Genomic DNA, 14,511 nt, shown 5'->3' with positions numbered 1-14,511 from the left:
TGAGCTAGAGCATAAAACAGCCAAATATATATTATGTACTTTACTAGTATAGAATAGTAGCAGACTAGCAGTACATATCATTGTCTTATGTGTCCTCCTGATTCTCAAGATTATTTAAACTGGGGGAAAAATATATGAAACAATGGCTAAAAAGGAAACTGAGAAACCAAGCAAGAGCATAACAGTCTAATTCCTTCATCATATACACTTGCTCCATCCAACCTCTTCTATCCGATTTTCTTTTGGCGGTACACTACAATCTGAAGAAGAAAAAAAAAATCAAACAAAGGAAAGTTTCAGAAGGCACCACAGCGAGATACATATTTCTAGATTTGGGTTAGATGACAGTACCGTATCTCCATGGTTCGAAATGCAATCAACTTTTAGCATTGCCAGGGTCTCATCATCTTTAAGACTTTGCATCTTCTCTGTTGAGGTCTGATTCCCAATTTCCTTATCCCCTTCCTTAGACACCAACAATTCAACCTCTTCAACCTTCAATTGCATCTGGCGAGCCACATACTGTTCAACATTCAGATAATATAAGTATCAAGATCCATGTCATTGCAACAGATTTGGTTTCTCCTCTCATCCCCACAAGTGGAGACTCCAAGACTATAATAGCAGAGGGAGAGAACTCACTTCGCAGAGTTGTTTTACCAGCAAAGTAGGTCGGCAACGAAGATATGGCTGAACTAAGTCTGGTAAAGATTTTGCATCCAGCGAGATAAGCTTAAGAGTAATATCCAACTGCAGAACAGTTTTTTTATGTTTTTCAAAAACCAACATTTGTCATTAGTTATTAACTATAAATCATAACACTGGTCAACAAAGAGCATAATCTTTTGTTACCTCGACACTGTTACCCTCTAAGCTCCCGAGATATTCCACAAGTCTATTCAAGCGAGCATTCCTCTTACTACTAGCTCCCTGGTGGTTATTATGTCCTTGCCTCGTGTTACTCCGTGTACCGCCTCTTCCCCATGCAAGCATTTCCGCATTCCACACAAGCCCAGGTGATCTTCCTCTGCTGTCCCTATGATGCGCCTTCTCTGTACCATTACCTGCGCAGTTATCGTTGTTGTTTGCAGCTGAAGAAGAAGGCTGAGTTCTAGAGCGCTTTCTCCGTTTTCTCTGCGGGGCACAAGGCTCATCTGAAGAAGAATCTTTGCCTCCTTCGTTGTCTTGATCATCATCATCATGGGCTTCTGATGTATCCTGTTCCATGTTTCTGCAGTTCCTTCTTCTTCTAGAGCCACTAGCACTACGTCGGGATCTCGATAAGACTGCTGCATCTTTACCAGAAGACTTTTTTTTTGCAAGGGCTGAAGACTGTCGTTGTGATACTCGAGCTATAGATGCTTGAATCTAGAAAAGAAGAACAATGATGCACAGATCATTTATTCACCATAGAATCATTTGATATACCTAAGTGAGTTACTCTTATGAGGCCATGCCTCGGGTTACTGACCTGCTTATTACGAGTCTCGTCATCTTGACTAAAAGCCAATTCCTGAACAAAATTGAAAGGCATAATACATCAGTAATCTCTCATAAGTAACCTAGTCTAAAACAGTTGAAGAGGAAAAATGTTAATCCTTCACCTCCTTCTCATATTTATCAATATCTTTGAACAAAGTTGCTATAAAAGCATCAAAGTTTGGGTCGTCTCTTAAAGAGCGTCGGCTTGCACAATGTTTCCTGCAAGTAGGACACTCATTGTTCCTGAAAATGTATATGCCAGTTAGTATAACCGAGAATAGGCTCCCTAAAATAATGCTAAACATGCAAATGGAAAACATACCCCAATCTCATTGACTTATCAATGCACTCTTGGCAAAACCGGTGGAGACATTCCATCACAGTCCTTGTTTTCCTTATAATTCCTAGAAGATGAAAACCAATACTCGCATTAGTCAAATTTAGTAAACTGCAGTAACAGAGTTGATCCAATATAGAATGAATGGTTATGTAAAAACACGACTATGCATGAGAAAAGTTGACAACCCAAGAACAATCTAAACAACAAACTTGTGCAACACTAGATTCTTTTATAATGACTTTATTTATGTCAGTTGATGATAGTAGCTGAAGCCTGATTTTCCTAGTTGGTAGTCAACATTCACAATAATGGTCCCGGAAGAAGTAGAGCAGGCACCTAAACATATGGAGCATTGCACGTCCCTACGGATATCCGCTAGATCAATATCTACATATCTGCAAGAGAAAACAACAGGTCCGATTTTAGTTGAAAAAAACGATGTTAAGCTAAGACGAGGAGACTCATCAACACATAAAGCTCAAGTCAATTGGACGAGAAATCGTCTCATGATTAACCTTGTACAATGTCATATTCACCGTTACTACAGATCAAAACTAGGCACTCGAGAATTTATTCTTCTACGAGAGCTAAATAATTTGTGATTTCGGGAAGAAACACGACAGTGACTATAACATGCAAGCAAGAACCAAACAATGCATAATGGGATCAAAGAACAAAACACAAACTTTAAAGAATATAAACAAAAGAGAGCCACTAGTTCCGGTTAAAACCCATCAAATACAATACAACAGTGAAACCAATCATCAGAAAATCTCAAGAGGGAAAAGAATTGTTACTCTGAATCTGATTGTGATTGCTCTCCTCCTGAATAAGACTTACTTCTTTCCTTAGAATCTGAAAAATTTTCAAACAAGTACCAATTAAAGAAATCGATCACTTCCATGTTAACACACACACACACACATACTCACATACTCACATACGCATCGATTTGATTCATATACCTCACATACGTATCCTTACACGACAAACAAAACAACAGCAAAAAAAAAAAGAAAAAACGAAACTTTTACCTTCTTCTAACGCTTCTTCTTCATCCTCTGCTTCTACTTGGTCACGTTTCACGTCGTCTTCCGCATCTCCACTTCCGTCCTTGTCATCCATTTTCTCCGGATCTCCTCCTGTCTCGTTGGCTTCGGGATTGAATCTGTCAGCTTCTGAGTTCCGACCCAGTTGGTCGTACTCTTCATCGGCGGCGGACAAGTTCTTCAAAGCAGGCATTGTTGGTTGTTGATACAGTGATCTTGATAACAATAAAATAAAGCTTTCACCTTTCTATCTCTCCCTCTACGTATCTCTCTCTTGAGGGGTTTCTTATATATTTTTTTTTTCTTCGTCCTTGGTTGCTTTGGTTCGGTGCCTATCGGTGGGAAGAGAGAAGGAGAAGAAAGGAAGGAGGACGAAGAAGCAATAGAGAAACTTCTTTACCTTTTGGCAAACACACAACTTTGTATTATTTTTATAATCTTTTTTCTTATCTTACTAATTTATATTTAGATCATTTGGCAATAAAAACGGAAAAATTACAGTTAGATCCCTTATATTAAATTCTTTTACTCAAACATCTTATATTTCTTTCTAAAATCCTCCTGATTACATATCTATTTTTGGATTGGACAAATGCATCTAAAAAATTCAGATGTTTATCATAATTTCTCCGTATATTTGGATTGAAAAGTAAAATATGTATTTCTGAAACGCACATATCATCCAATTACCAAAGGTAATCAGAATTAAAGGACATGATTCACTTGCGAAAGTGGATCACGTTTACCATTGGTCAATCCAGAATCAGATATCACATACTTATTTAGATTTATTTCTCTGTAAAAGACAAATATAAAAAATTATTTCAAAGAATTTGACCATAAAAATTTTCGTAAATATTTCTAAGCTAATACATATTGTTTTCTATTGTTACTTCATTTTTTTCTTCTTATTTGTAAGTTACTTATTCAAAACATTGAAACTTAGTGCTTGATTTCTTGTTTTCTTTTTAAAATTTAAAGAAAATCTTAGTGCTACTTGCCGTAACTTATGATAGATCTTGGTTCAATAGAATTTTGTTTTTTTTTTGTTTTGAGTAGTAAATGATGCGTTATCGCTAAATATGCCTTGAATCATAGACATAATTTATCATTTAATTTTATATTGTCAGTAGCTAGTTCAAAACTACGAAATATCGGAATTGAATTCAAATTACAATATAATAGACTGAAGTAGCATAACCATGTCGGCCTTCTTCTCGTGTGTAAGCTTACTTGCCAACCCATTTGCATTATCTCCACACTTGCATTACATGTGAGACTCATGTGTGGGTAATATAATATATCACGCACATCATAATTCTCTAAAGTAATCAATGATTAGTATAATAAAACTCTATAAATGGAATTATTATAGTAATCAAGATTAGTATAATTCGTTTAGTTGGGTGTATCCTAAAAAGGCTAACAATGGAATTTTACCATTGACAATTTACAAACGTTAATAAAATCTACAATCCCGAGTTGGTAATCTTCTTTATTTACGAAAACATCATATAAAATAGATTGGGCCATAAATAATCGGCCCATTAAGTTCATTATAACACTTAGAAGCCTTGACTTGCTTCCCTCTCAATTTCCTTTTTTTTTTTTCCCTGGAATCGTCGCTGTACTTATTAAACCCTTACCGGAATGGAGCCGCCGGCGAAAGGAACTGTGACGCCGTTAGCGTCGTTGTTCTCAGAGGAGGAAGCACGGAAAGCAGCAAGTTACGTGGAGGAGAAAATCGGAGAGAAGCGAGTAGAGATGAATCGTCTCCAACAGTTCGTAGATGAAAACGACAATCTCATCAATCTCGTCAAGAAGCTTCCCGATCAGCTCCATCACAACGTTATGGTGAGAGTTTTACATCCTTTCCTTCTTTATTCTCCCTTTGTAATCTAATTTTTTGTTCCCGTCTGATGCTTTTTGTGTACACAGGTTCCTTTCGGCAAAATCGCTTTTTTCCCAGGTCGATTGATCCACACCAACGAGTGTTTGGTATGTTTCATATTCTCTCTTTTAGATTCCATTTTAGGAGTTTCTCAGTAAGATACTAAGGCTAATGTGAAAGTTCAAAATTGGTTTAAACTGAAGCAAAGGATTGTTTTTGGTGATTCATATTAGGTGTTGTTGGGAGAGAATTACTATACTGATAGATCATCGAAACAAACTGTTGACTTCTTGAAGAGAAGAGACAAGACTTTACAGTCTCAAATTCATTCTCTTAAAGCTGAGATTGAAGATTTTCAAACGGAGGCTTCATTCTTCTCTACAACTGCCTCTGAAGCAGCGGTAGGTTTTGCTGGAAGATTCGATCATGTGTTAATTCCCTTGTCCTTATTGTGTTCTGCATATGCGTTCTGAAGCGGTGTTGTTGATTGTTTTTTATAGGAAGGACTTGTTGAGATAAGAGAAGAGTATGTAGAAGAAGATGCCTCTGCAGCTGTGATTCATTCAAGTGGAAAAGAGCCTTCTGCTCTTCCTGGAGGAGAGACTGAAGATGGTGAACCTGAAGACGATGTTTTTGCACGAATCATGGCCAGGTTGAATGAACTTGAAATGGAAGAAGAACAGGAGGGTGAGGATGTGGACGATAGAAGTGAAGAGCATGATTCTCCTATAGAAAGTGCGGAGGAGAGCGAGCACGCTTTGGTGAAAGGAATTAGAGGTGAGACAGACCGCAACAGTATTGAATACAGGAGACAGGAAACTACCGTATCTTTTGCTACGAAAGCTTCCAGCCATAGCTCTTCCACTAGCGAACCCATGGTTTCAAAGGTATTTTCAAAGGAAATTTCACATCTGGGTTGATGTTTATGGTTAATGGTTTGTCCTAATGTTTACTTACTTTTAATCCAGCCAAGAGTCAAAGCCAAAGTTATTGAAGTGATACCGGAGAAAAATCCACACAAAGTCCTAGATGATCCGCTCAATGTAAGAGAAACCTTTCATTGTGATCTTCCCTTCTTTCATTAGTGTTCTACAGCTCTTTCTCTGATAATACTTGTTATGGCATAATGGCAGTGTATCGGACCAGCGCCACAATATCTTTCCAAAGGTTAGCTTTCAGACATCAGAAAAGTAGACTTCATTGTCAAATAGATCAACCAACATCTTCTTCCTTAACCATTCTCCAACCAACATCTATGTTCTTTTCTTATCAGTAGATCAATCACGTGGCGGAACCCCCCAGCAAAACGCTGGAACATGGAGAGACTTTCAAGCGACCTCTTCTGTTTCCAGAGCAAAGGCAAAAACCAATGTTGCAGGACCACAAAAGATTGAGGTATTTGGATCTTATACTCTGTAGTATACTCTATAAGCTACATTTAAATCCATAGATCAGTCTGCATTCGATATCAAGCTAATACCTTACATTATGGTCATCCTTCTACAACAAAATTTTACTTTTTTTGGTTGCAGTCACCTATGCAGAAAACAGAAACCGAGTTTGATTCTACCAAGGTTATATCTCTTTAGCTCAAGCTTTTGTTAGTTGTATAGTTGTTCATGTAGATCTGATTTTCCTTTTAAGGTTGCTAAATATCTGATCCAACTCGTGCAGGCTTTTACGGGATCGATCGTAGAGCATGCCCATAATCTACAGACCAGCACACACAGCCAAACGCAGGTACGTTTTAACCACAGCGAACTACATAACAATCATAATGCAGGGAACATGATTCTGACTGCATTTTGTTTGTTTGTTATATGTACAGTCTTCAGCGTCTCAACCATCAAAACCAGTTTCAAGATTTAAGGCCCAGAGAAGGTAGCTTGTCAGATATGTGTACAACTTTTTGTTGGGTTGCCTTATGATATGTAAGAACTAAGAACACATGCAACTGTGTGCATCTTCTTGTAAGCTTACTATACACAATTAATTAACCAAATTTTCATCAGGAAATCTGATATTGTTACTTGACTCTTTCTAAAATGTCTTGAAGTAGCCTCTCTCTATCAAATGGAGAAGCTGACAGTACCCATCTACTAAAATCCAGTATCTCCATGCCTTTAAACTCGGCTAACATCTTGTACTTCTCTCTTTTTTGTTCTCTGTTTGAAGAAGACAAATCCACCTCTTCACTACAACCTTTTCTCTTCTTCTTCTTTCGATCCGCACACTCTAAGTTCTCATCACCATTACTATCTCCATTTAACCTCTGAGATGTTGATATTGATGTTGTTGTCCTTTCACCGTTGACGATGTCTTCATTTCGATGTGCATACACAATGCCTATAAATAGTCACACAAGCCAGAGTAAAGGTTTAGAAGACTTTATCACAAAATGTAGTCAAGGAGAGATGAGCACAGATCAAACTTATTCTTACCCAAGTCTTTAAGGATAGGTTTCTCTGTTTCGGGTTTATAAGAGCACAAGACCTCTTCGTCTTTTTCATCTTCTGAAACACCTTCCTCAAGCAATGATCTCTTATTCTCATGGATGTTACTATCCCTATGCAACTCAACAATATCGCTAGTGAAGAGCTTATCAGAGAGATCACGGAACAGATTTGAAATCCCAAATAGCTCGCCTTGAAACTCTTTACAGTCCTGATCACAAGACGCACCAAAACATTAGAAGAGAGAATAATCTCTTTAATGAGACTAATAAATTAAAGACTTTGTATTCTTTTACATACCTGGACGCCTTCAAAGTACCTTGTCTCCATTTTCCCTGAAACCGCAATGTTTGAAAGCTGTTGTTTGTATACTTGTCTTGTATAAACTAGTTCCTCAAGGGACCCAGCACTCAACAAACGAAAAACAACCACATGACGTTTCTGTCCATATCGAAATGATCTATCTTGTGCTTGCAAGTCATGAGATGGGTTCCAGTTTGGGTCAAATATAACCACACGGTTCGCACTCACAAGGTTTAGTCCCAACCCACCAGCTTTAGTTGATATCAGAAAAACCTGTTTGCTAGGACTCGCATTGAAATCATCTACAAGAGACTGTCGCAGATTAGTCGGAGTAGAACCATCAAGTCTTGCAAAGCTATAACCTTTTCTAATTAGAAACTTCTCCAGTATGTCCAGCATCCTGTAATGTAGTGGATCAAAAGCTTATAACAACAAATATACTCCTACATTCATAAAAACCTGGAATTACTTCCAAAAACTAACCTGACAGAATAACTGAATAGAAGTATCTTATCACCCTTTGAAATCCAAGAAGCCATCAACTTCTCCAAAGCTCTCATTTTCCCACAATGTTTAACATCACTAAGGTCCATGAAGCTCTTGCTTGCGGAAACTCCTCCTACTAGATCAATATCTGACCCAAACACTGCAGATACAAACTCTGCGTCCTTCTTCTGTTTTTCTGGCTCATCTTTTGGGTTTGGTTTAATAAGCTCCAGATGATTGCTTATCTGCTGAAGTTTCAAAAGGCATGGAAGCACCAAGCAGAAAGGACAAGAATCACAGCCGTCAGGATTGTCTCTATGAAGGTAACTCCACATAGTTCCATCAGGAATAATCCTTCTGCAGCACTCAGATTGCTTAAGGGGGCTTCCACAAGCACATGGATTGTCCTTATTCACAAGGCACTGAATTTCAGGTAGCTGCAGCATTCTTTGATACACCCGTTTCTGCAATTGACTCATTTGACAGAAGACTACATTATCCTCTTTCCCCATCATCAGATGCCCAATTGTCTCGTCCTTCGTTCTCCTCAACAAATACTTACGCAGAAGGCTGACTAAATGCTGTTTCCTCTTATCTGCAATCTGTACAAATCTTTCCGGAGCAGTCGCTCTCTGCCCTAGCTTAAGCGGTTCGTCATAGAATTCTCGGAAATGTTCACGAGTGCCTAGTGACCCTGGCGCTACCCAGTCAAAAAGGTTGAATAGCTCACCAATCTTGTTCTGCATCACAGTACCTGTGAGACCAATTCTTTTCTTCGTCTTGATCTCAAGGCACGCCTCATAAAGTTTAGATTTTTCATTCTTTAGCCGATGTGCCTCATCAGCAATCACTATCTCCCAATTAATCCCGGACAAAACAGGGCCTTGGATTCGAAAAGTATCAAAGCTGGTTACAAGTACCTCAACACCCCGTGCCTTGAGTTTCTCAAGAATCATATCTCGGTTTGATCCGTGGTACACTGAAACCTTGAAGAAGCTCGCCCATCGAGAAAACTCACTCTCCCAATTATGGATAATCGAAGAAGGACAGATAATTAGTACAGGACCCTTTTCAGACTCCGAAACAAAAGTATCACCAGCGTCACCATCTTTTCCATACACTCCAGCAAGAAATGCAATTGTCTGAATGGTCTTGCCTAATCCCCTGAGTCACTACTTATTATCAGAGTTCCATTAAACATAAAGCTATTACAACTACAGCTTCAAATGCAAATAAACATTCTCATAAACAATCAAACCAAAGCCATTTGTATTGGGGAACTAGTGTCCCTGAATGTAACAGCACATGGATATAAATAGAACATTATTGTAACATAACAAAGAGCAACTCACATGTCATCGCCAAGAATGCCACCATGGTTGTTTTTATAGAGATTACACAGAAACGTGACTCCCTCTCGCTGGTGTTCAAGTAATCTACAGTTGATAGAAGCAGGTACCTACAGCAGCAAATCATATAAGGCAAAATCAGATTTCGTGAAGAATCATAAACACTTAAGAGTTCCATCAAAACATAAGCAAAAATTGAGACTTTCGTAAGAAAACAACCTTTATGATCGGAATCTCTCCGATTGATGACAGCACAAGTGGTTCATAAGGCCCGGTATAGTCAAATTCAGCCCGGTTTAATCCCGGTCTGCCGAATTCAATCGATGTCTCATCGTCTTCATCTTCTTCTTCTTCATCTTCAAACTTGATATTTCTTTTGTGATAATCTTCGCCATGATCAAAACCTTCGACCTCGGGTTTGGAGATTTTAGATTCGTGCTTCGAGGGTAAGAAGTAGGAATCATCGAGACGCAGAAGCTGCTGTGAGAGAGACGATTTGGGAGGCTTTCTCGGCGGTTCTAATTCTTGGGTCGATGAGATTCGCAACGATGACAATGACGGAAAAGTACCACAGGGCTTCAAGGTCTCTTTGAAAGTGTGTAACAACGACATCGCTAAATCGATCGCGCTGCGAGAGCAACGAACGAAACGAAATCAAAGACGAAAGCTTTTTGAGAAACTTGAATTAAACTTGTAATTTTTAGAAAGTTTTAAAACTTACTCGCTGTTATTATAATACTAAACAAAATAAAGGGGCCAAAAAGGGAAATATTTTGTACTTGTGTTAGAAGTAATGGGCCGAATCTAAGCCCAAACTGTACTTTGAAATCAATCATGCTTTTAGGGTTAGGGTTTCTTGTTTCATCTCTTATATATAGCAAACTCATTGTAACCGCCGATAAGAGTCTCCAATTGCCAATTCAACCCCATCTTCTGTTTCTTCTTTTTGATAGGATAGGATTCTTTGGTTTATTTGATTTTTCAAAAGTATTTTGTGAAGAAAGTGATGAAAGTTGTAGATTGGTGATGATTCATATGATCGATAAAAATTTCAACTCGCTACGTTCTTTCTGATTCATCCTAGTTACTTTTTCCTAGAAAGTTATACGTTTTGTTTAATTTTCTTGTTCACGGTTTTAGAGAATTTTTTGTTCCTATGGAAAAATCTCAGCTTTTGTTTTTGTTTTAATTCATATTTTGTTTTGGCTTTGATTTACGTGGTATACTGAAGAAGTGATGAGAAATCAGATAAATCTTAGGACACCTTCTGACACAGAATTCTCTGTGTATGAGAATGACATCATATTCTGATCTTCAGTTAAATGTTTTTACCATTTTTCAAAAGAATTGATTTTATCTTACATCTGTACTTAAGATTGGTTGACCTGCTTTTGTTGCTTGTTAAGAATTGGATAATTCAATCTCTGTATCAAACTCTTTTGAGATGATGATGATGATGATTCTCAGGCAATACTATACATCAAACGTCTCACCATTACAATATAACAAATGTAAAGTAGAGATTACGTATAAAATGTACACAGATAAAGAACAAATTAATACAGTATAACGAATGTAAAGGAGAGATTCCGTATAATATAATGTACACTGATCAACCTCTATGGTGACTCTAATAAATACAGCACTCTAATCAACAAATCGCGGCTTAAGCCGTAAGTAGAACTAGAACCTATCATCCCAATCTATGAAAACCAACACCATTTTTTTTGACCAATCTGTCCCGACTAGTTCTTTGGTGCGGTGCAAGTTAGACAAAAATTGATTCTTTGATACATAATTTTGCTCTACCAATTGCGAGTTCGGCCTTGGCGTGTCGTTTGTGCTTGTCTGTTGAATTGCTGAAGTTGCCGATCATGTTCTTCAAGCTTCTGGTCCACTCTTCTTGGCTGAGCCAACAATGGTCCTGACATGTAAATCTTGCTGTCACGAGGAGTATACTGTACACACAGATACACAGCAAAGTTAGTAAAACAACCAACCGCTGCAAAAATAAGAATAATCAAAAACAGTGATCAAGTAACTAACCCAAGAAGGGTCTTCAATTGGTGCAGTCATAGGTCTACTATCCATATTATCAGCTCTATTGTACGCTCGTCGATCTCTTCTTCTTTGATTCAAGACTGGTTGATCTTGTCGCCCTAATAATGCTTTGGAGGAGACTGATCCCGATAACATCTTCTGGTTTACTCTAGCTGGATTGTATCTAGGAAGTGCATTCTCCTTCACATGCATCGTTGACTTAGCCATATTCCTGTTGCTCATCAGTGGACCTGAGTGTGAAATCCTCCCACCAGTTTGATTGTTTCTGGTTTGCATATTTAAAAAATCAGCAACTGGGCCATGAAGAGTCCTCTCCTCTTTAAACGACTTGAAACTATCGTTTCTGCTTCTCAAATCTTGATATTGTTTCTGCATTTGCCACAAGAATGATTTGCTTAACCCCTTTACAATTATCTCCATGGTCATTGTGACCTTAAAAGTTAAGACCTTCTACAGAGATACTTACCTCCATTGTCATTGATAGAGAGTGATTTTCTCTGATCGGTGGGACAAGTTTTCTTTCGTGTGATCTTCTCGTCATAGAGTTTTGCCGTTCTTGTTTATCCGCCCTCGTTGGTTGTTGCCTTTTTGCTTCATCCCGCATTTTAGTATCAATCTCTTTACTAGGAGGATACTTCGGTAAGTGCGATGGATCGCAAGCAAATGGTTTGGTTTTGAAGTACTAACAAAGAAACAGAGTTTTGTGACTAATACTGCTTTGATGACGTCAGGAAAATTTATAGTAAAACATCAAGAACCAGTTACCTCACTCTCAAGGGCACAATCAGCAGAGCTCCGGTGATCAGGATCTATGGAGAGTAAAGTCTCTAAAAGCGAAAGAACACTTGCAGGAAAGTCCTTAAACATCTCTGATACTTTACGTCTATAAGGAATTGTGGTTATGAATCCAGCTGAAGACGATAACTTCTGTTTTCTCCAGTAATTTTCTGTTGGTGAACCACAAAGCTTGAAGATTTTATGCAATTGTTCTACCTGGAAAGATTAAGTGCTACATTTTAGTAAAAGCAAACTCAAATTTGGAGGAAGTGAAATGTACGAGAATTTGCATACCTCGGTTTTTCCAGGGAGGATCGGTCTACCAGCATATAATTCACCTAAGATGCAACCTGTGCTCCATAGATCAACCCCAACACCATAATGAGTGGCTCCAAGCAAAAGTTCTGGTGGCCGGTACCAAAGAGTGACAACATGGCTAGTCAATGGAACACTTTTTGCAGGGTCGTAAAATGTGGCTAACCCAAAATCTGCAATCTTCAAGACTCCTTTACTGTCAATCAGTAGATTTGAGCCCTTAATATCACGATGAAGAACACCGCGGCTGTGACAATGTTCAAGCCCACTTAGAAGTTGTCGCATGTAACACTTAACCTAAAGAACAGAAACATAAAAAGACACGGATTTTGAAGCGAAACAAACTCTACACTTTCTAATTGTGACGTAGCAAAGCAAATTATATGCAAATACCTGAGGCTCTGAAAACTTGACACCGGGTAGCGAAGAAAGTCCTAAGAGATCATGATCCATATACTCGAAAACTAAGTAGAGGGACGATGAAACAGGGGCAGTGATCAACCCTTCCAGTTTCAGGACATTAGGATGATCAAGCCGTCTCATTACTATGATCTCTCTTGCCATAAACTTAACACTTTCCATATCGTTAAGATCAAATCGGACCTTTTTTAACGCAACGATCTTGTTATGAAGAAGATCACGAGCTCTATACACATTGCTATATGTTCCTTGACCAATCTGCATCCATAAATTACAGTTTCACTCTGAATCTACATATTAAACAAAAACAGGATTTGTAAGCAAAGAAAGTTAACAAAAAGAAGCTTACTTTCTCCAGCTTCTCAAAAGTATTTGCTCGGCGTGGAGTCCAACCCACTAGTGCCTCACCTGCAACGGTGACCAGCCAAGTCGGCCATCCTGCAGCCACTTGCTTCCTCTCTGCATCATTTGGGCCAACAAAGTTCGGGTCCCTCTTCAGTTCCCGAGGAACTGCTAGAACCGAGGCTTCAATCCCAGGTTTCTCTGGTTCCCTCTCAATCAGAAGATGATCAGAAAACTGACTAGAAACTTTAGAAACCCTGCTATTCCATCTTTCTGGCTTATGCTTCATAACGTTTGAATCAATCTCCAAATCCGGGTCTGCAACAGCACTAGACGCCCTTCTCAATTCCTGATCATGAACAACTCGATCCATACGACCAACCGTCTCAGGATACTCCAAAATCTTCCCAATCTGATCATCATCATGAAACCTACCTGAACTAAATAACCTAACATTGGCATCTCCCTTGCTACTGGATCTATCAAACCCATCTGCCGGTTGGATCCACTCCTCTATCCTCGACGAATCAATCCGCGAGGAAGGAGGTTTCTCCACAGGTAACTCATTGAGTGTTGACGACTTTCTTCTAAAAGGCCTATGCCTAGAACTTACACAACCCATTCTAAGCACTAAAAGATGAATCTAAACAACATAAACATACATACATAACCAATCAAAAGCAAAAACGTAACCTTTATTCACAATCCAACACCCCCTGAAATCTAAAACCCTAATTTCAATCTACTCAGAACAAATCAACACTTAATGAAGACACCAAAACACTTCAACGGCAAACCCCAGTTCACCAAAAAACAAAGATCGTGTTTTTTTTCTTTCTCCAGAAGACCAGAGACTGAAATCCTCAGAACAAGTAAACAGAGTGATTCTCACCGGAAAAAAATCAAAACTTTCGGCGCAAATTAGTGAAATTTAATGGAAATTCAGGATGATTGACTTTAGCCTAAAGCGTTGAATCAAAGGAATGTAAAAGCAAAGTTGAGAGATTTTTGGATTTTGACTGATTAAACGCTTACGTACAGTGAGTCACAATCATCGATCGATCGATTATAACTAACTTAGCCGCCCTTGTTGTTCCATGGCATTCTCTTTTAATTTTCTTTAATAAAAATGTCGGATTTAAATTAAATGTGAGTTTAATTGTTATATGCCTAATTGTTGTTGACCATTACAATAATATTCAATTAGAAAAAAAATAGTAGCCAATTCAAAAATTTGTTTGAA

At 38.4% G+C, this 14,511-nt stretch overlaps 4 protein-coding genes across 6 annotated transcripts; 1 reads left to right on the top strand and 3 right to left on the bottom strand.

Moving 5' to 3' along the window:
• Positions 8-3,278, bottom strand: LOC104761156 (putative E3 ubiquitin-protein ligase RING1b). Its single transcript, XM_010484194.2, has 10 exons — positions 2,857-3,278; positions 2,620-2,677; positions 2,159-2,217; positions 1,805-1,886; positions 1,605-1,725; positions 1,472-1,513; positions 853-1,368; positions 643-750; positions 352-522; positions 8-260 (listed from the first exon to the last, which is right to left on the bottom strand). The coding sequence occupies exons 1-10, from the start codon at positions 3,062-3,064 to the stop codon at positions 228-230; spliced, it is 1,398 nt and encodes a 465-aa protein (XP_010482496.1). The 5' UTR covers positions 3,065-3,278; the 3' UTR covers positions 8-227.
• LOC104761132 (unconventional prefoldin RPB5 interactor-like) lies at positions 4,477-6,799 on the top strand. Of its 2 annotated transcripts, none has more exons than XM_010484174.2 (10): positions 4,477-4,725; positions 4,810-4,869; positions 4,996-5,163; positions 5,263-5,649; positions 5,731-5,805; positions 5,896-5,929; positions 6,039-6,157; positions 6,295-6,336; positions 6,437-6,502; positions 6,591-6,799. In XM_010484174.2, exons 1-10 carry the CDS (start codon positions 4,522-4,524, stop codon positions 6,645-6,647), a joined length of 1,212 nt encoding a protein of 403 aa, XP_010482476.1. In that variant the 5' UTR covers positions 4,477-4,521; the 3' UTR covers positions 6,648-6,799. The 2 variants fall into 2 exon arrangements, with proteins under 2 accessions (XP_010482476.1, XP_010482470.1); XM_010484168.2 differs by having other exon boundaries at positions 6,036-6,157.
• On the bottom strand, positions 6,605-10,047 carry LOC104761146 (switch 2-like). Of its 2 annotated transcripts, XM_010484184.2 has the most exons (6): positions 9,573-10,047; positions 9,357-9,463; positions 8,002-9,168; positions 7,516-7,918; positions 7,204-7,426; positions 6,605-7,108 (listed from the first exon to the last, which is right to left on the bottom strand). In XM_010484184.2, exons 1-6 carry the CDS (start codon positions 9,963-9,965, stop codon positions 6,789-6,791), a joined length of 2,613 nt encoding a protein of 870 aa, XP_010482486.1. In that variant the 5' UTR covers positions 9,966-10,047; the 3' UTR covers positions 6,605-6,788. The 2 variants fall into 2 exon arrangements, with proteins under 2 accessions (XP_010482486.1, XP_019098628.1); XM_019243083.1 differs by lacking the exon at positions 9,573-10,047 and having other exon boundaries at positions 8,002-9,160; positions 9,357-9,459.
• Positions 10,830-14,381, bottom strand: LOC104761123 (probable serine/threonine-protein kinase At1g54610). The gene is made up of 7 exons (XM_010484159.2): positions 13,276-14,381; positions 12,900-13,184; positions 12,486-12,803; positions 12,180-12,407; positions 11,881-12,096; positions 11,400-11,783; positions 10,830-11,311 (listed from the first exon to the last, which is right to left on the bottom strand). The coding sequence occupies exons 1-7, from the start codon at positions 13,888-13,890 to the stop codon at positions 11,159-11,161; spliced, it is 2,199 nt and encodes a 732-aa protein (XP_010482461.1). The 5' UTR covers positions 13,891-14,381; the 3' UTR covers positions 10,830-11,158.

The sequence above is a fragment of the Camelina sativa genome, chromosome 3 (genome assembly GCF_000633955.1).
Source record: "Camelina sativa cultivar DH55 chromosome 3, Cs, whole genome shotgun sequence".
NCBI classification, from domain to species: Eukaryota; Viridiplantae; Streptophyta; class Magnoliopsida; order Brassicales; family Brassicaceae; genus Camelina; species Camelina sativa.
This window is presented reverse-complemented; position numbering and strand designations above follow the sequence as displayed.

Bases quoted from the DNA above. Each gene is read 5' to 3' on its own strand.
- LOC104761156 (XM_010484194.2), bottom strand. From the start codon at position 3,064: ATGCCTGCTTTGAAGAACTTGTCCGCCGCCGATGAAGAGTACGACCAA. The intron at 523-642 runs GTGAGTTCTCTC...AATGTTGAACAG, and splicing joins TGGTAAAACAACTCTGCGAA to TATGTGGCTCGCCAGATGCA. The intron at 261-351 runs GTACTGTCATCT...TTTCTTCTTCAG, and splicing joins TTTCGAACCATGGAGATACG to ATTGTAGTGTACCGCCAAAA.
- LOC104761132 (XM_010484168.2), top strand. From the start codon at position 4,522: ATGGAGCCGCCGGCGAAAGGAACTGTGACGCCGTTAGCGTCGTTGTTC. The intron at 4,726-4,809 runs GTGAGAGTTTTA...TTGTGTACACAG, and splicing joins AGCTCCATCACAACGTTATG to GTTCCTTTCGGCAAAATCGC. The intron at 5,806-5,895 runs GTAAGAGAAACC...GCATAATGGCAG, and splicing joins TCCTAGATGATCCGCTCAAT to TGTATCGGACCAGCGCCACA.
- LOC104761123 (XM_010484159.2), bottom strand. From the start codon at position 13,890: ATGGGTTGTGTAAGTTCTAGGCATAGGCCTTTTAGAAGAAAGTCGTCA. The intron at 12,804-12,899 runs GTATTTGCATAT...TCTGTTCTTTAG, and splicing joins TCAAGTTTTCAGAGCCTCAG to GTTAAGTGTTACATGCGACA. The intron at 12,408-12,485 runs GTATGCAAATTC...TAATCTTTCCAG, and splicing joins TCCTCCCTGGAAAAACCGAG to GTAGAACAATTGCATAAAAT.
- LOC104761146 (XM_010484184.2), bottom strand. From the start codon at position 9,965: ATGTCGTTGTTACACACTTTCAAAGAGACCTTGAAGCCCTGTGGTACT. The intron at 9,464-9,572 runs GTTGTTTTCTTA...TTGCTGCTGTAG, and splicing joins GAGAGATTCCGATCATAAAG to GTACCTGCTTCTATCAACTG. The intron at 7,427-7,515 runs GTATGTAAAAGA...TCTTGTGATCAG, and splicing joins GGTACTTTGAAGGCGTCCAG to GACTGTAAAGAGTTTCAAGG.